General features: G+C 41.1%; 1 protein-coding gene across 3 annotated transcripts in view; it reads right to left on the bottom strand.

The window, feature by feature from the left end:
• RABEP1 (rabaptin, RAB GTPase binding effector protein 1) overlaps positions 1-19,655 on the bottom strand; it is a 116,820-nt gene extending 97,165 nt beyond the window's left edge. For 2 of the 3 annotated variants that reach the window (XM_053569320.1, XM_053569319.1), the window contains exon 1: positions 19,398-19,647. In XM_053569320.1, coding sequence (XP_053425295.1) covers positions 19,398-19,431 — 34 coding nt within the window. In that variant the 5' untranslated portion in view covers positions 19,432-19,647. Of the gene's footprint in view, positions 1-19,397 lie in introns of all 3 variants that reach the window. The other variant, XM_053569318.1, reaches the window with a different exon arrangement.
• Between the last annotated feature and the right edge of the window lie 904 nt (positions 19,656-20,559).

The following is a 20,559-nucleotide window of genomic DNA, read 5'->3' as shown; positions in this document are numbered from 1 at the left end:
GGCAAGGTAATCGCTTAAAGAGTTTGAGGTTGTTGTGAGCTGTGATGCCACATCACTCTACCGAGGATGACATAATGAGAGTCTCAAAAAAAAAAAAGAAAAATTAGCCAGGCACAGTGGCATGTCCCCAATAGTCCCAGCTACTCGGAGGCTAAAGCAAGAGGATTCCTTCAACCCAAGAGTTTGAAGTTGCAGTGAGCTATGATGAACCCAGTGCACGCTAGCCCAGGCAACAGTGGGAGAACTTGTGGCAAAAAAAAAAAAATGCTGGGCATGGTGGCTCATGCCTGTAATCCTAACACTCTGGGAGGCTGAGGCAGGCGAATTGTCTGAGCTCCTGGGGTTTGAGACCAGCCTGAGCAAGAGCAAGATGAATTTCTAAAAAAAATAATCAGGTGTTGTGGCAGGCACCTGTAATCCCAGCTACTCAGGAGCCTGAAGCAAGAGAATCGCTTGAGCCCAAGAGTCTGAGGCTGCTATGACACTCGACTGAGGGTGACAAAGTAGGACTTTGTCTTAAAAAAAAAAAAAAAAAGCACAACAACAACAAAAATACTATCAATGGAAAAGAATCCATACTCAGTCAAATAATTTAAGGAGGTTTATTGTGAGCCGAATTTGAGGACCTGGAGCCACAGCCAAGAAGCCTTCAGCATGTGGACTTGAGGTGGTGGGGTTACAGCTTGGTTTTATATATTTTAGGGAGACAGGAATTAGAAGTGAGGTCATAAACCAATATGTGGAAAACACATTGGTTTGGCCAAAAAGAATAGGACATCTGGAAGTGGGAGCTTACAGGTTATAGGTGAGTTTAAAGATTCTTTAGCTGACAATTGGCTGAAAGTTAGGCTCTGTCTAAAAGACTAGGAGTCAGTGAAAAGAAATGCTTAAGAGACAAAGTACCAGACAGATTCAAGTGGCTTGTTATGTATGTTGAGGACTGCAGGTAGGTCTTGTATAGCCTTAGCCACAAAGTACATCTCTAAGGAGAGGGGGCATGATGAGGCATGTCCGAACTCCTTTCTCATGGCTAGCAACTCAGTTTTAGGGATCCTCTCAACCAGTTAGTCAGTCACTGGGGGAGGGGGATCCTTAAGATTTTATTTTAGTTCACAATACAATTCAACTGCCATTACCTGAATTTTGCCAGGTAACTTTCAAATCACCTTAATTTCTGATTAAATATTTTAGTTCCCAACTAACAGGACAAAGACACCTATTCAAAACTTACTTAAGGATCAGGCTTACTTAAGGAAACAAGCCAAAAGAATTCAGTTTCTTGCTTTGACTCCACTGGCGTTCATAAGAGAACTGTATCACGCTACTTCAAGACCTGGCTTGGGACTCTTAGAATTAATTCACCATCAGTGAATTTAAACTTAAACCATACTTTTGTCCTTGAATTTCAGCACTTAAAATGTGCAAAGCTCTTATGCTATTAAGTTAATTTCATGTTTACAACAACAAAATTGTCCAAGACATTGTTAATATGCTGATCTGTATGACAATTACCTTGGATAAAAAGTTAATAGAAAAAGTACAGTAGTTTCAATAACTGTAAGTTCTTTACCATTCATTTTTAACTTAAAAAATACATTATAATATAGTTTATTAGGAAAAGCACAACACTGCTTAGAGATCAATTCTCTCCAAGTTGACTTATAAATTCAATGCAACCCTAATCAAAATCCCAGCATTCACTTTTTGTAGAAACTGACGAACTGATTCTAAAATTTATTTACAATGCAAACTTAAAATAGCTGGAACATTTTGAAAAATAACAGTCAGAAAGATTTATATTATCTAAGTTCAAAATTTACAATAAATCTTAAGATAATCAAGATAATGCAGTTTTGGCTGGGCGCCTGTAGCTCAGTGGTTAGGGTGCCAGCCATACTTTGGGGCTGGTGGGTTCAAACCTGGCCCAGGCCTGCTAAACAAACAAACAGAAACAATAGCAGGGTGTTGTGGCAGGAGCCTGTAGTCCCAGCTACTAGGGAGGCTGAGGCAAAAGAATCACTTGAGCCCAAGAGTTTGAAGTTGCTATGAGCTATATGATGCCACGGTATTCTACCAAGGGTGAAAAAGTGAGACTCTGTCTCAATAAAAAAAAAAAAAAAAAAATGCAATTTTGATAAAACAGCATATCCCTACATTGACCACCTCTTTAAGTTGACCTAATTTTCATAGACTTGAACATGCACCACCGGTACTCAATGAAAAAGCAACCTTTAGATACTGATCAATTCTGTAAGATGCATAAAAGAAAATAAAGATCTCAGGACCCCCACCCTACCCCACACCTCCTTATGCAAAAGGGAAGGTCAAGGCTAAAAGTTGAGTCATACAACACTTCCTTTCTTCCAACATTTCCTTCCTTCCAAACACCAATTCAAGATATTCCAATGAATATCTGTTATTAAAGTTATGCATTAGTCAGATCTCCAGGTAAAGGTAAAAGGCCTCAGCCATCTATAAGGAGTACCCCCACAGATCATTCATAAGGAAATTCTTTGCTGACCTCCCATGAACAAGAATATGCAAATTGTAACTTTAGGTCTACAGGCTACGCCTAGCTCCCAAAACTAAAGTCTGCTTAATTCTACAATAATGTTGATTAGAAGTTTACCTACTAGGTACAGAACAGAGACAAGAGAAGATCAATCATTCTTTTATATACACAAGAACATCTTTAATTAATTCTTCCTTATTCTCTTTTTCTCTTCAAATATTCACCTTATCTTATCTAAAATGTAGATTTCCTGAGAATTAACTAAAGTCTCACAGAATGTAATCATCTGCCTCACTGTCCATCCCCTTCCTCCTTTTTACTTACCTATTCCCTTTCCCCTTAAATCCTGAATTCCCAAATCCCTCTTGGAAGAGCACAGGTCACAGATGTTTCTGTACCTTTCCTGGGTATGTCCTCAAACTTTGACTTAATAAATCTCCATTTATTGAGATCTTTACCTAAATTACTTTGAGTTGTCAATCAAAAGCCAGTACGGTACCAAAATGGAAAAACCATAAGTCAATCTCACTTATGAATATAATTTTTAAATCCTCTAACATTATCACATCAGTTCTAGCTATAAACTAGAACAATCTATCACAACCAAGTTGAGTTCATCTCAGGTATACAATAACCAACTAATATTAGGAGACCCATTAATAGAATTCATTTTGCTAAACAAATCAAAAAGACCAGAGATAATCTCCAAAATTTACAAAGAAAAGTAAAGCAATTAGAACGGAAATGCTATAGGAACCAAAGAATATCCAACACAAGGATGGATCATTCTGAAGTAAAGAATCCAATACATGTAACTAAGAAAGTACTAATGAGAGGGTATACCTGAGAAGGGTGAGGTCTAGGAGAACAGGTCTTTTCAAGGAGACCAAAAGGATAAATGGTGACTCAGCTCTTGGGAATTTGTAAACTTAACTTCCTGGAACTTGGAAATTTCCAAGTTCCATGAAGTCTGTAGGGGCTGGAATAGCATTGCCTGCTTGATTCAAACTGGCCAATGAGAAGAGTACCTATAGGTTGGAACTTTTTGACTGTCGATAAAAAAAGGGAAGGAAAAGACCAAGCCAGTCGGGGAGCACGGCCATTTTATATGCGGTAAGCTCCCGGCCAGTAAATAAAGCCCTTCCTCTTATAAACATGGTTTTTGGGTGCTCTTTCTCTCCATTGGGCCTTGTCTTCCTGCAACACTAAAAGCCAGGTGGCATGGCTCACGCCTGTATCCTAACACTTTGGAAGGCTAAGGCAGGTGGATTGCTTGAGCTCAGGAGTTTGAGATCAGCCTGAGCAAGAGTTAGACTCCAATCTCTACTAAAAATAGAAAAACCAGCGGGGCATTATGGTGGGCACCTCTAGTCCCAGCTATATGGGAAGATGAGGCAACAGGATTGCTCAAGCCCAAGAGTTTGAGGTTGCTGTGAGCTATGATGCCAGGGCACTCTATCCAGAATTACAAAGTGAGACTCTGCCTCAAAAAAAAAAAAAAAGAAAGAAAATGCTGAAAGGCTTGAGAAAATGTATATTCTCAAACAGAACTGAATCTACAAGGAAAAATAAAGAACTAAGCAAACAGGTGCACTCAGAAGGAAAGTAAAAAATTAAAGAAACCCAGATCCTTGACATCCTTCAGCAACAGAACCAGCCTTCAAATACTCTATTTGTAAACATGTTACACACAAAAATCAGAATCCTTTACTTTTCTTTTTTTTTTTTTTGAGACAGTCTTCTTTGTCACCCTGGGTAGAGTGCTGTTGCGTCACAGCTCACAGCAATCTCAAACTCTTGGGCTCAAGCGATCCTCTTGCCTCAGCCTCCCAAGTAGCTGGGACTACAGGCACCCCCCACAACATCCAACTATTTTTCAGAGACGAACTCTCATTCTTGCTCAGGCTGGTCTCAAATCCATGAGACAATCCACCCACCTTAGCCTCCCATAGTGCTAGGATCACCACGATCGACTTAAACCCTTTACTTTTTAAAGCCATTAAGTGTCAGATAAAGGCATTCCTAAAAGATTTAAAAAACTACATCAAAATTTAAACATAGAACAGTATCAAATTTTAAATGTATATAACCTTTGAAACAACAAGGACTGTTGTCTCTCATTAGAGGGAATTTGGACAACTATTTAGAGACATACATCAGTATGTTTACTACAGAGTAATTTGAAATAGGAAAAAAACATAAAACTTAAATATTTACCAATTAAGGATTAATTAAACATTGCAGAATCATGTACAATAGAGCATGATTAGGGCGGCGCCTGTGGCTCAGTCGGTAAGGCGCCGGCCCCATATACTGAGGGTGACGGGTTCAAACCCAGCCCCAGCCAAACTGCACCCAAAAAATAGCCGGGCGTTGTGGCGGGCGCCTGTAGTCCCAGCTACTCGGGAGGCTGAGGCAAGAGAATCACTTAAGCCCTGGAGTTGGAGGTTGCTGTGAGCTGTGTGAGGCCACGGCACTCTACCGAGGGCCATAAAGTGAGACTCTGTCTCTACAAAAAAAAAAAAAAAATAGAGCATGATTAACTGTTAAATACCATTAAAATAGTATTCATTATTTATTTATTTTTTTTTTTGGTAGAGACAGAATCTCACTTCATGGCCCTCAGTAGAGTGCCATGGCATCACACAGCTCACAGCAACCTCCAACTCCTGAGCTTAAGCGATTCTCTTGCCTCAGCCTCCCGAGTAGCTGGGACTACAGGCGCCCGCCACAACACCCAGCTATTTTTTTGGTTGCAGTTTGGCCGGGGCTGGGTTTGAACCCGCCACCCTCAGTATATGGGGCCGGCGCCTTACCGACTGGGCCACAGGCGCCGCCCAGATTCATTATTTAATAATACATTATGACATCTCTTCATTTGACTACAGGAAAAAACATGCTATAAAAGTCTTACAATTTTTAGATTTAAGAGTTTTTTTCATATATTTTATATACATAGGAAAACCCCAGAAATTATTATAGTCATCCACTGGTACTTGAGAGAAACTGATTTCAGATCCCTTTGGATACTAAGATCTGAGGATGCTCAAGTCCCTCATATAAAATGGCTCAGTGTTTGCACATAACCTATGCACATCCTCCCTATATATACTTTAAATCATCTCCAAAAGACTTAGAATACCTAATACAATGTAGCTATATAGTTGTTATATTGTATCTTTAAATTATTTTTGTTACTCTTTATTGGATTTGTTGTTTTTGTCTTTGAGACAGAGTCTCTGTTACCCAGGATGGAGGGCAGTACCACAGTCACAGCTCACCGTATCCTCAAATTCCTAACTCAAGTGATCCTTCTGCCTCACCCTCTCATACTGTTTTTTGTTTAAATATTTTCAATTATTTGGTTGGTTGAATCCATGATTGGGAAGGGCTGATTATATACCAAAATATTAATGGAGACTGTCTTTGTATGGTCACTATCTATTCTTTTGTGCATTTTCTGAATTGTTTGCAATGGGCAAGATAAATTTTATCTAAAATTATAATTATTCATAGACAGAAAATTAAGGACAAGTGCAAAATGTAGAAACTTGACAAACAGGTCATACAGAAACAATTAAAATCATATTGAAGGCTGGGCTCAGTGGCTTACTCCTGTAATCCTAGCACTTTGGGAGGCCAAAGAAGGACTACTTGAGGTCAGGAGTATTGAGACCAATAGGACAGTCTTCTGCATCCTTGAGTGCAGCCTTATGAATGAATTCAAATTTTACAAAATAAATACTTTTAATAAAGAGATTTGTTCTGTGAAGTTTAAATTAGGTACAGGGGCCCCACTTGGAGATCTGAAGGGCCACATGTGGCCTTGAGGCCACAGATCCCCACCGCAGCCAGGAGGCTAAGGCAGAAGAATTGCTTGAGAGTGCAGTGAGCTATGATGATGCTACTGCATTCTAGCCCAGGTGATAGACTGAGATCCTGTATGAAAAAAAAAAAAAATTGGCCATTATTTAGAAAAAGAATTTTTTTTTCCCCAGAGTCTCACTGTCGCCCTAGGTAGAGTTCTGTGCCATCATAACTCACAGCAACCTCAAGCTCTTGTATTCAAGTGATTCTCTTGCCTCAGCCTTCTGAGTAGATGAGACCACAGGCACTTATCACAATTTCAGCTAGTTTTTTCTATTTTTTAGTAGAGACGCGGGTCTCACTCTTGCTCATTCTTGTTCGAGCTGGTCTTGAACTCCTGATCTTAGGTGATTCATTGGCCTCTGCCTTCCAAAGTGCTAGGCTTATAGGTGTGAGCCACCAGACCCGGCCCCAAGAGATCACTTTTTATTGTTATACACAATTCACATGGAGATGATCATCCCACCACACAATGTTTTAAGCAGACACTCCCGAAACTTGCACATACCACAATAACAATAGGAGGTGGCTACAAAATTATTATAACAGTATAGTATGTACTACAGTGAGTTTTATGCTGGTATGATTTAATGCTGCATCTTTATGTCTGTTTACATTTCAGTATCCCTGTTTGTATTGTTTTGATAAATTTTAACTTTTTATTATAGACTTGCATGTATTTTATAGCAATAAATGATAAAATAGACTAATATCTGTAAATGATAAAATAGACTAATATCTACATATACAAGAGCTGTCTGGAAAGTATCCACCCATGAGGTAAGAAAAATAAGAGTCATACATGGCTAGATACTTTCCAACAGCCCTTATATTTCATGGAACTATACCATGCTTAACTTTTTCTTCATTTTTTCAATACTTCTAGGCTATATAGTTCATCTGTGAGCTTTTTCAAAATGTTGCACATCTCCAAAAAATTTTCAAATATATATTCACTAAAAAAAAAAAATCCACATGCCAGTGGATCCACATAGTTAAAGCCCATGTTGCTCAAGGGTCAACTGTAATTTCTAAGTTGGACTTTATTAAAAACTTCTGCTGTGCAAAAGATACAGTCAAGAGAATGAGAAGGCAAGCCATAAGGCTGGGCACAGGGCTTCAAACCTGTAATACTAGCACTCCGAGGCTGAGGGGGATGAACTGCTTGAGCTAAGGAGTTTGAGACCAGCCTAAGCAAGAGTAAGATCCCATCTCTATTAAAAATAAAAAATTACCTGGTAGTTCATGCCCATAGTCCCAGTTACTCAGGAGGCTGAGGTAAGAGTTTGAGGTCACTATGAACTATGTCGCAGCACTCTACCCTGAGGTGACAGTGAAAAAAAAAAAAAAAAAAGGCAAGACATAAAATGGGAAAAAAAATTGTAAACAGCTTATCTCATAAAGGACTTATTCACAACAAACACTTAAAACTCAACAATAAAAAAATTAAAAAGCCAATTTAAAAATTGGGCAGAAGACTACAACAGATACCTCAACAAAGATATACAGATGGCAAATAAGAACATGAAAAGATTTTCAATATTATATGTCATCAGCAAATTGCTATTTTTATTATCAACTAATATGACACAGTGGATCAAAACATAAATTAAAAAAGCATTAACCTACATTAAAGAGAGTTTAGAGTCCTGACCAAAAGAGAATGTTTTTGTTGTTCTTTGTACAAATCACATAGATTCCATGTCTGAAATATTTTCACCAATTTTAGGTGCATCACTTTAAGAAAAGCACTAACAAACTACATGGTATTAGAACATATGGCTAGCCTAGAAGAGAAGGCAACACAAAATGGTGAGGGTAGAGAACCATGAGAACTACCAATATGGAAGAACACTCTTTAAAAATATTAATATCTTTCATGTCGAAGAGAAAATACCCTAATTCTGACTCATTCAAGAGGTCAGAACCAAAGCATAAAAGGGAAATAATTTTGGCCCAACAAAATTAAAAATTTTCAGCTGGGCATGATGGCTCACACCTGTAATTCTAGCACTCTGGGAAGTCGAGGTGGGTGGATTACTTGAGTTCATGAGTTCAAACCCAGCCTAAGCAAAAGTAAGACTCCCCTCTCCCCCGTCTCTAGTAAAAAAATAGAAAAATGGAGGCAAGAGGATCTCTTGAGCCCAAGAGTTTGAAGTTGCTGTGAGCTATGATGCCATGCACTCTACCCAGAGTGACACCTTGAGACTCTGTCTCAAAAAAATAAATAAATAAAAATAAAAAATAAAAGTTTTCTCATACTTAAATGGCTCCCACAAAAACTAGTATGTTCTAAGGAGACTGTATGTCCTTCAATAGGAATAAATGCAGAACAAATTTTTGCAATAGAGAGGGATGTAAATTGTTACTGCCCTTCCATTACTCTCTACAGAGCCCCTACTAGGTTCACAAAAGGAAACACAGCAGTAGTTGCAAAAAGATTCTGCTCTTTCCACAGTACAATCATACTGCTCTATAGTTTTGAATTCTGGCCTAAAGCAATGCTCTTGCCTCAACCTCCCAAGTAGCTGGGACTATAGGTGTGCACCACCATGCCCAGCTAAAAACATTCTGCTTCTGAGTAGCTAAGAAAGCTGGGGAATTAAGATCTAGATAGGGGCAACAATTTATTTATAGACAATAAATGTAGCAAGAATTTACATAAAGTAGGTAACAGCTAAGGATTGAAAAGCAAAAGGGCTGGAGTGATGGCTCACGCCTATAATCTTAGCACTCTGGGAGGCCAAGGCGGTGGATTGCCTGAGCTCAGGGTTCGAGATCATGTCTCTAAAATTAGCTGGGCTTTAGGGCGGGCACCTGTAGTCCCAGTTACTTGGGAGGCCAAAGCAAGAGAATCACTGATACCTGAAAGTCTGAGGTTGTTGTGAGCTGTGACAGCACAGCACTCTTCAGAGGGCCACAAAGTAAGACTCTATCTTTAAAAAAAAAAAAAGCAAAAAAAGTTTGTCTTCATATATATATATATATATTTTTTTTTTTTTTGTAGAGACAGAGTTTCACTTTATTGCCCTCCGGTAGAGTGCCGTGGCGTCACACGGCTCACAGCAACCTCCAACTCCTGGGCTCAGGCGATTCTCCTGCCTCAGCCTCCTGAGTAGCTGGGACCACAGGCGCCCGCCACAACGCCCGGCTATTTTTTTGTTGCAGTTTGGCCGGGGCTGGGTTTGAGCCCGCCATCCTCGGCATATGGGGCCAGCGCCCTACTCACTGAGCCACAGGCGCCGCCCTGTCTTCATATTTTTTTAAGATACAGTGTCTTGCTCTAATGCCCAAGCTAGAGAGTACAGGGGCATGACCACGGCTTGTTATAATTTTGAACCCCTGGGCTCAAGTGATTCCCCCTAACTCAGTCTCCCAAGTAACTGGAACTACAGGTGTATACCAACACACCCAGATAATTTCTTTTTGGTAGAGATGAGGTCTTACTACATTGCCAGGCCTCAGCTATCTATCCTCCTGCTTCAGACCACCCAAAATATTGTGATTACAAGCCAGAGCCACCAAGCCCAGCAGCCTACCTTGATTTTTTTATAGTCTTAAAAAATGACAATCCCTCCCCCAAAACGACAACCCACATCATGGTTTGTTCTCCCTGATCCATTAAATTCCTGCAAAAAGCCTTTCTCAACCCAGAGTCCATGAGAAAATTAAGCCCTAAAGCTCAAGGTATTCGGTGTTTATAATGAATTAACTTCTTTCCTGTGTACACAGAATGATACTTATTGTATCACCTTTAGGACAATTGGGAAAAGAGCCAAATTATTTTCTGTGTTCTTTGGTTAAGATAACCCAGGAGAACCCAGGGAAGTATACATACTCTAATCTACTTGACTGTGATAAAGATCTAAAAACTATAACCTCACCCAGGCAGGGTGGCTCCCATCTGTAATCCTGGGCACTCTGGGAGGCAAGGCAGAGGATCCCTTGAACTCAGGAGTTCAAGAACAGACTGAACAAGAGTAAGACCCCATGTCTACTAAGAGTAGACAATTAGCTGGTATTGTGGTAGGCTCTTGTCTTGAGGCAAGAGGACTGCTTGAAACCAGGAGTTTGAGTTTGAGGTTGCTGTGAGCTAGGCTGACACCACAGCACTCTAGCCTGGGAAACAAAATGAGACTGTCTCAAAAAACAAAACAGCCCAGGCATAGTGACTCATGTCTATAACCTCAGCATTCTGGGAGGCCAAGGAGCGTGTATTGCTTGAGCTCAGGAGTTCAAGACCAGCCTAAGAGTAACATCCTGTCTCTAGAAAGATCAGCCAGGTGCTGTGGCAGGCACCTGTATCCCCGCTACTCCAGAGGCTGAGGAAGGGGATCATTTGAGCCCAGGAGTTTGAGGCTACTGTGAGATAGGCTGGCTGCCACCAAGGCATCCTAGCCTGGAGAAACAGAATGAGATTCTGTCTCAAAAAAAACTATAACTTTGATGAGCAAAGATACCTTGTCTACCTTGTTCAAAGTACATACTCAAATTATATATATTTGAATAAATGAATAAAGGCTAAATATATTTAGTCAGCTTCTCTCTTCTACCTCAAAGTCTTCTCTACCTTTCTCTCTCACTCATCTTTTTTCCCTTCTCTTTTGGAGGACGAGGTCCCTGTGTCTCCTATTGACACCCATGCTCTTGTTCCATCTCATTTGCTCTCAGTTCCCCTGAAACCCAGCCCTACTTATTATCTCCTTGATTTTACATATCCAGGCAGTTTCTCACTTTTCGCTGGCACTTCCTCCAGTATGTACAATTCTTAATCATTTAAATCTTTACTCTTAAAACACACACACACCTTGCCACAACCATACTAATCCCTCAAGTGACGGCCTCATTTGTATGTCTATCACCATACCTTTAAAAATTTACAGTGCCTCATGCCTGTAATTTCAATTACTCTGGAGGCCAAAATAGGAGAATAGCTTTAGCTCAGGAGTTCAAGACCAGGCTGGACAATGTAGTAACATCCCATCTATTAAAAAAAAAAAAAAAGAAAAGAAAGAAAGAAAAAGAAAACATATATCCAGACATCATCACACACATACCTGTAGTCCTACCCACTCAGTAGACAGACAGGAGGAGCCTGGGAAACAGACCCCACCTCTTAAAAATGTAGTCTATATATGCTGCCTCTATCTATTTACTTCTGCCTTATTGATACTCTGAAGAGGCTCTGATGACCACTTGATTTCTGATTTCAGTGACCACTCTGTCTTCATCTTACTTCTCTTTCAGTACTGGTAAACTTTCTCCCTCTCCTTCAAATTTTCTCCAATACAGAATTCTAATACTAATCATCTTCCTCTTTTTTATGACGTTCACTGGTTTCTCCTTCCTTATCCAGTCCCTTCATTTTATCTATGCCTTTCCTCATAGCCTACACTTTTCTCCTTGAGCAGTGATTCCTAATCATTTGACTCCCAAAAGTACATCTACATCCCTGATGTCTTTCCTAAGCGTGGCCCTATTTCTAGTTATCTACTAGACATTTCTACCTAGCTGCCCCACCAGTATTCCAGATCAACACATCTAAAACCAAATTTTCCACTTTCTAGTTACTACTAATTGTGTTCTTCAGCTGGCTGTTCTTTAGCTAGCCTGGGTCCCCAATGCCCAGGCTGTGGAACTGTGTTGTACAAGATCACTGCCTGAGATCTTTCTCCTGCTCCATACCCCTCCCCTATCTGTAGAAAAATTGTCGTCCATGAAACCAGTCCCTGGTGCCAAAAAGATTCTGATCTGTGGCCTGTAAGGAACTGGACTGCACAGTAGGAGGTGAGTAGCACACTAGCAAGCAAAGCTTCACCTGTATTTACAGCCCTTTCCCACTGCCTGCATCACTGCCTGACCTCTGCCTCCTTACCTTCCCCATCCCCCACACCCAACCCCATCTCCTGTCTGTGGAAAAACTGTCGTCTTTGAAACCATTCCCTGGTGCCAAAAAGGTTGCAGACCACAGACTGGCTCAGAGGATAAACCACATCTACAGTTTCAGAATCTTTTTCAATTTCTTTCCTGCTGGCACCCTAAATCGTATGTTCAGCAAGTTACTATTTTACCACCACAGTATTCTCACATCTATTATTTTCTTCTCTCAATTCCCACTGACATTTATTATGACCCCATCATCTCCCTTCAAGAAGAGAAACAGCCTAATCCTATGGTCTCCAACCAGTAGGCTCACGAACCAGTACCAGTCCATGGCCTATTAAGAACTGGGTCTCACAGCATCACTGCCTGACCTCCTGCTGTCCCACCTCCCACTCCCATCCATGGAAAAATTATATTCCATGAAGCCAGTCCTGGGTGCCAAAATGGTAAGGGAATGTTGGTATTTCATCCCCTTAACCAACCATCTGCTTCATGGCCAATCTACCTTCTATAAGGTAGCACATACCTACAGCACAGCATGGATCACAGTATTACACCATCAAAAACACACAGTTCTAGCCACATCATCTAGAAAAATCCAAACTCCTTGGCTGGCAGCAAAGCTTTCCATCATCCAAGCTCAATCTCCTTTTCCAAATCTGTCTCTAAGCAGGACCCTCACACTCCCCTGACACTCAACTGTTCACACATCTCACCTTATAGTCCACATTCTCTATCCCTACCCTGCAAAAATTATTCACCTACTCTAACATCCTTCTCCAAGGAACTATTTCCATCTGTTAAAAATTCTACACAACTCTCAAGGATCTATTCAAATGCCACTTTCTCCAATATAACTTGGGGTGCAGTAGGGGTAAAGTGGAGGAAGGGTCCCATGTTAACTAACTTTCTGAATAAGATGTCTCTGCTACCTGTCATCAAAATAGCATGAGTGGGGAAGAGGTACCACATTATTGCAACACCATGTTATTATCTGACTTGCGTTCAACAATTATCTACTGTTCATTTACCCTATGACAAGCATTGTGCTGGGATACCATTATCAGTCAGACAAACTGCCCTTTCCTCATGGCATTTGTCTGTGTTAGGTGCTAGACTGCTAAGACCTGTAAGGAGGCTGGGCACGGTGGTTCATGCCTATAATCCTGGGAGGCCAAGGCAGATGGACTGCTTGAGCTCAGGAGTTTGAGACCAACCTAAGTGAGAGTGAGACCCCCATCTCTACTAAAAATAGAAAAACTAGCCAGGCATTATGGTAGTTGCCTGTAGTCTCAGCTACTCGGGAGGCTGAGATAAGAGGACTGCCTGAGCCCAGGGGTTTGAGGTTGCTGTGAGCTCTGATGAAACCACAGCACTCTACCCAGAGTAAAAAAAAAAGATCCATAAGGAAAGGAACATTTCTTTTTTTTCTTTTTGCTCTAACATAATCTTCAAGGTTGATTTTGCCTAAATCTCCCTCAGGATCATAAGGAAAGTTTCTATTTTGCTACAATATTTCTAACAAAATGCCTATCCTCAATAAGCATAAACAATAAATGTTGAAGGAATAAACAGAGAAAGGACTTATTATCCAGAAAGTCTTATGTATTCTAACTGACTAAACAATCTATACCAATTCTATGATTCTTTTCATGCAACATCATGAGGCTTCTAGAGAAAACTCATTCTATATAAAAAGTAGGTACTAGATGAGAGATAACAGCCCCACTCTACCTGAGTTCTAGTATTGACTCTGCTACCATGCAAAGCACTTCCCCTTTAGTCCTTAGTTTTCTGATCTTTAAAATGAGAGAAAACAGTCTCTATGGTTCTTTTCTGTCCTGTGAACCTTTATCTACTACTACATTTTCTAGATGTTAAATATATCTAGAAAGTCCAATGGTTAGATTTACCAAGTAACAATTAACAAACCAAATGCATGGATTATCAAATAAATGTGAAGACAACTGGCTATCCACTTGGGAAAAAAATAAAGTTAGATTCCCTATGTCAAACCAAAAATAAATTCCAGATGTAGGCAGCCTCCTCCAGCAACCTAGAAAGTAATAGCAGCCCTTCAATGAACTGTGCCCTTCAGAGAGTCATAGCTGTACCTTCTCCAACAAGGTCTGGATCACAGTTCTGAGAGGGGTCTCTTCCAGATTTATTCCTTACTTGGGCACTCCGCCTCAGCCCTGGAAGTTGTGGCTGCTCCTTTTGTCTGTTTGTTTCTATACTCTTCAGGGTTCTATTTTCTCTTAGTGAGTAAAGTTAGTAATTCTTTATATTAAACTTCCCTGTTTAAATTTAAAAATAAATAAATTCCTGATGGATTAAACTACTAAACATAAAAGACAACTATAAAAGCATTGAAAATGAAAGTTTTGTTTTTTTTATTACAAACACGTGGGGTGGGAAGCTCTTCAGTAAGACAAGAAACCCAGAATAATTGTAACCTAATCATTTGTACCCTCACAGTAATCTGAAATCTTAAAAAAAAATGAAGATTAGAAAAAAGAAACTCAGAATGAAAAAGAGTTTATATAAAAGATCTATATAAACATTAAAGTTTTCTGCACAACAAAAGAAAAAATAGAGGTAAATGAAAAACTGGGAGACCAAAATTTGCAATACATACCAAAGGAATAATATAACTTACTAAGAGCTTCTCTGTAATAACAAAAGGACAACCTAAAGGAAAAATGGGAAACAAATATAAAAGTGCCACTTCACAAAAGAAATGAAGGTGGCCAATAAACAAAAGATATCCTAATTAACAGTATAATTCCTAAAAGTCATAAAGTTATCTACTTGCTTAAAACCCTTCAAATTCTTTCCCTACAGCTCCAAGTATAAAGCCCACACAGGCCACCCCATACCTACCTTCACGGTCTCTCACCAATCTTTCTCTACTTATTTTACTCATACTGCTTCCTCCAAAAATAAGACTCCTGCTCATCTATCAGATGTCAGCTCCAAGACCACTTCCTCAGAAATCTTTCCTGATCTCCCTAAATGGGTCAGATACCTCAATTTCAGGCTTTCCTAGCATTGTCTATGTATGCCTCTCACAGGTGCTCAGGCCAAAAACTTTAAATAATTCTTGAGTTCTCCTTTTGAATTCCATATTTAATCCATCAGCTAATTCTATTGACCACACCTTCAAATTATGACCTCCACTGATATACCCTGGTCCAAGTCCCATCAGCTTCCTCTTAAATTCATGCTTCTTCCCTTTCCTCTTATTATTCTACTGCCAATCCAGCAATCAGAGTTATTTCTCAAAACACAAATCAAATCACATCATTTCTCTGATCAAAACATTTCAATAGTTCCCCATAGTGAAGACCAATACTTATAATGTTTCTAGGGCCCTATGAGATCTACTAATCTGTCCCCACCCCATTTCTTGTCCCCCTAACATCACCCCAGCCACACTGACCTTCACGCCATTCCTCAAACATGCAAAACATGCTCCCTCAAGGCATCTGCAAAAACTGATTCCTTCGTCTAGAACAGTCTTCCACCAGCTATCCTCATGGCTGTCTTTGCACAAATGTCATCTTCTCTATAAAGCTACTCTGACCATGCTATTTAAAAACAGCCCCACCTACCTCCTTTACCCTGTTCTTTTTCTTTTTTCCATAGCACTTAATTACCTAACAATCCATATCTTTTGCTGTTTGTTGTTTATTATCTGCTTCTCCCACACCAGGGCAAGGATTACTATCTGAGTTGCCCACTGATAAATTCCAAACACCAAGAATTGTACCTGCAAGTAGTACACATTCATATTAGTTAAGTAAATAAATAATTCTGTACTTGTCTGTAGGTTTATCTAATTAAAGGCTAAGTGATTTTCTGTTCCTAAGAACAGGAACTGGGTCTGGTTTTTGAACCAAACTTGTTCACCATTTTTATTTCCTATGTCCTAGCATTGGGTTTGGCATAGATTAGGCACAGAAATATTTGTTAGTTGAAGAAAACAACTTTAGTAGAAAAAAGCTATGAGAAAACACAAATTTAAAACTTGACATCATCCACAGCTTATAAAATTGTAGGAAAAATCCACCTTCTCACATATTGTTGGCAGGTAAGTAAATTGATGCCTTTTTGAAAGTAAGCTAGCAATAGCTATTAAAATTTAAACCACTCAGAACTCATGTCCTTTAATTCAGTAGTCTTACAAAAGTAAAAGAGTACCTGAAAAATATGGTGCCACAAGGACATTCATTACAGCATTGCTTACAATAATGAAAAAATTGAAAGCAATCTACTTGCTCCTCAATAGGGAAATCGGAAATCATGCCTAATACATGCATGTGAAGAAACAGTCTTTTAACGAAAATGAGACAGACCTCTAACACTGACCTAGAAAGTGGTCCATGATCTACCGAACAGGTCAGAAGGCCCTGACATCAGGCAGATGCCCGATTTGAATTCTATTCCCTGACTTAAGGCTGTATAACTCCAGGCACATTTCTTTAAATTCTCTGTGCCTGAGTTTCCTCACCAATGAAACTGGAGCAGTAATATTACAGTAGTGCCCCTCTCACTAAGATGAAGATTTACTGAGATAACACCTACAGTGCTTATATCATGTTACCTGGCCACATAACCACTTATAAGTATGTAATAATGAGAGGTAACATTTATCAAGCAAAATAGGCAAATTACAGAACTGTATATGCACAGCAAATCTATCTCAGGAGTGAAAGGTAGCATGTCCACATAGAAGGACAGAAAACTTCGTAGTGATTACCTCTGAGAGATGGGGGAAGATATACTTTTTAAAATACTGTACATATTTTTTAATGACGGAATTATGAATGACAATATTTTTGAATAAAAAAGTAATGAAGTAAAAACAGCAAAAGCTTCTAAAATATAGTTTAACTTACATTAAAATAAATAGTAAAATTTGAAAATTTTTACACGTTTGAGTTCTCAAGGGAAAACAAACTAATCAACTGAAATCTAACTCTAAGATGCGCTACTGAAAAAAACAAACTTTCTAAACAATTTACAAGATAAGGAATTAAAGTGAATTAATAAAAAGAAAATTATGACATTTCATCCTGCCAAGTTACACACAAATCTATTCTTTATCATACCTCCATGCGAATCAGAACAAGATAAGTCAAAAAAGAAAACAATATGGTAAAAGACAATTGCTTCCAAAATTGCATAAAAATAAGATTAAGTCAAAGACAATGCAGTTCTTTTACTGCCTGTTTGAAGCAAAAGAATTTGTTTGTTTTTCTTTTTTTAATCAGCTGGACTAGGAAATTCATGAATGCCTAAAGCCAAAGTGATATGTGAATTCAGCTTACAAGAACTAAATCCCCAGGATAACTTCTAAGATGGTACTGACACAAAGCACTTAAATACACCAAATTCTCTCTCCTGTTGTAAACAGTAACTGTGACTGCCCATTTACATTAATTTAAAATAAAAATTGCAATCTAGGCAACCTAAATATCATGATAGTCACAAGATTTTTAAAACAGGAAATAACCTGCACTAAGAATAGTAAGAGTACAAGATTTCCTAAAGCTAATCTTTCCTAGCCTCTTTCAAATGCTTAGTCATTTTTGCCTATTTACAAGGAAGACCATTTCACATCTAGAAAGAGGCAGGGAATTTTGATTCCAGACTCTCATGTCACCTGAGCTGCCCTAGATGTTTGTTTCCATGCAACTCAAGAGAAGGCAGCAGCCAGGCAGGCAGGCAGGCAGGCATACCTACCACCCCAGATCAGAACCAGAAGTTACTGAGCTCTCTGTGTATCCTGTCAGTCTGTTGTAACAAAGAGGGTCTGTAGAAGAACAAAGTTTTCTTCCCTAACTCCAATGCAAAAGGTGAGAATTAAAATGTAGCCAGAAAATGCAGCAGAAACAGTTAACTGGGCTTACACATCTCCCCTTAGGCAACTAACAAAACCCAAAACTAGAAGCTAACAGACTTGGGAACAAACAGCTCAGAGAGAGGCCAGAGCCTTAAAATCTGATAACATTGTTTCAAGTTCCCCAAAGGCAGACAACCAAAGGCAAAGGCAAGTTTGTAAGTACCCACTCTGGGCCAAGCACGGTTTTCCAACATTCTGCTCACACTTGAAGATGCCTAAGCATACGTGCTCAACAGAAATACACCTGAAATAACTTTCACGATTAGATACTGGAGATCTTGCAAAAGGTCAGGCACACACTTTCCAAACATAGTAAAACCTGGAACGATGTGAAGCTGAGATCAGTCCACTTCCCAAAAGGCCATGAAGGGTTCTGATAACCAACTTAGATTATTTAAGATGGGATCCTTTTTTTCCTCCCAAGAATTTAAATGTTATACATAACACTTTCTCAACTTTAGCATCCTCAAACATCATCCTCATCAATAGTCCTAATACTCCCATAATAACACAAACTTATCATTTTGCATTCGTATGAGTTGCCATCTTTACGGGTAAAATACAGCCAAGTGTTAGTTCATCGGTGAGACTACTGAGGCTCAAAGAGGCTAAGAAATACGTCCAGAGCTTGTTAGTGAAGGAACCAGGTCCTTTGCACTCCCAGGCCTCAGCATTTACCATTCAGACACACTGACACTCAAGGAATGCTACTTAACCCAGTCACTGATCCCAACTAGTTTTACAGATTAAGTCAAAGACAGTGTTATCTTTTACTGCCTACTGCCTGTCTGAGACCAGAGGGAGAAGAGCACACTACCACTACCTAAGATGTTTTTTCTTTAACGAATATAGCACACGTTCTGCATTTCCACCCTCCCTGCTGGCAGAACCCACGTGCCAGTCCCACCGCTACCCAACCCAGATCCCTCTCTACACTCTCCCACTCCCACCAGCCTCCCCACGCCTTTCCCTCCGCCCTCCAGCCAACGCTGCCGCCGGCGCCTCCCGCCCCCTCCCCAGCGACGGCCGCTGCGGCTCCCGCGCCGCCCTCGCGCGCCGCCCGCGCCGGAGCCCGCGCGCTCCCGTCTCCGCCCAGCTGGGTCACCCCCGGAGCCTGCGCGCGCCCTTCCCGCCGCTCGCCCGCCTGCCTGCCCGCCCCGAGGTCCCCCCGCGACGAAGGCGCCGGGCAGGCCGCGCCCGCCGCGCCTGCCATGGTGGGCGCCTCACCGTCAGGCTGGGGAGCCGGGCCCGGCTGCGCCATGGCCAGACGGCCGGCTTGGGGGAGCGGGAATGGGCGGGGAAGCAGCGTCCCGGGCTCCCTCGGGCTCAGCTGGCGGAAGAGGCGTCGACCGAGCCGCCGCCGCCGCCGCCCAGGGAGGAACCGCTAAGGCTGGAGCCGCCGGCGCCGCCACAGCCGCGGGCAGAGACGGACCCGAGCGCCGACCTCCGCCTCCTCATCCTGACAGCGGGAAATAAGCAGTGCGCAGGCGCGGGGGGATGGGGCGGCACGTGACGTTGGCCTGAGGGGAGGGGCGGGGCTTCGCGCAGCTCCAGGAGCTCTGCGAGTGCCAGTTGGGTTCCCTAGCTTGAGCGAGGCTGAATGCAGGGAGCGAGGCGAGCCAGAAGAGCCGCGGGAAAGGGGCCCCTTCTCTGAGGGGCCGTTCCCGGTTCTTTCCCACTGCACAGATGAGAAAAAAAAAGATGAGAGAGGAGGCCGGTCGGTGGACTGCCAGTCCAGCTTCTACCTCTTCTAGCTGTGTGACCTTGGGAGAGTCACTTAACCTCTTGGAACCTTTATCAATATAATAGCTAGGAAAAGTTTAAATGAGCTCATAAGGTGTGAAGAATGGTTTCCGACAATAATAGGTCTAGATCCTAGGTCTTCTGATGCTTAGGCCGGTATTCTTTCCATTAAGCAAATAAATCTGACTTTCCTGTGGTGATTAATATGGGGATACAGCCAAGTACAGTCCCAGCACTCATGAACTAAGAGAAACAAGATACACAAAGAACGGCCTTTAACCTGGGCGGAGAACCTACCCTGGGCTCCACACTGTACACTTCTCTGTGACCTCCCCTACACAGGCCTATGGCCAGTCTCCTCCCCCAAGGTGAGGAGTCCACAGAGTTTGGAATTTCTGGATCAAGTTCTGGACACCTGTGACTCCAGAATTTCCTCCCTAGATGGCTATAGCTGTGCCCTCTCCCCGGGTTCATCCTCTCCAGGGCAGAGTGTAGGCATCCCTTCAAGTGGCTAATGGGCAGCTGTGTTTTGAGGAGGTGGCACACACAGCACTTGAACAATTGAGATGCTATGTCTACAGATTCCTAATGGTGCAGGATAGAGGTGAAAAAAGAAGGCAAGTGGGTTATGGACCAACAGTTGAGC

This window comes from Nycticebus coucang, chromosome 18 (assembly GCF_027406575.1).
Source record: "Nycticebus coucang isolate mNycCou1 chromosome 18, mNycCou1.pri, whole genome shotgun sequence".
NCBI classification, from domain to species: Eukaryota; Metazoa; Chordata; class Mammalia; order Primates; family Lorisidae; genus Nycticebus; species Nycticebus coucang.
Note: the sequence above shows the minus strand (reverse complement) of the source record. Positions and strands in the feature narration are given on the sequence as shown.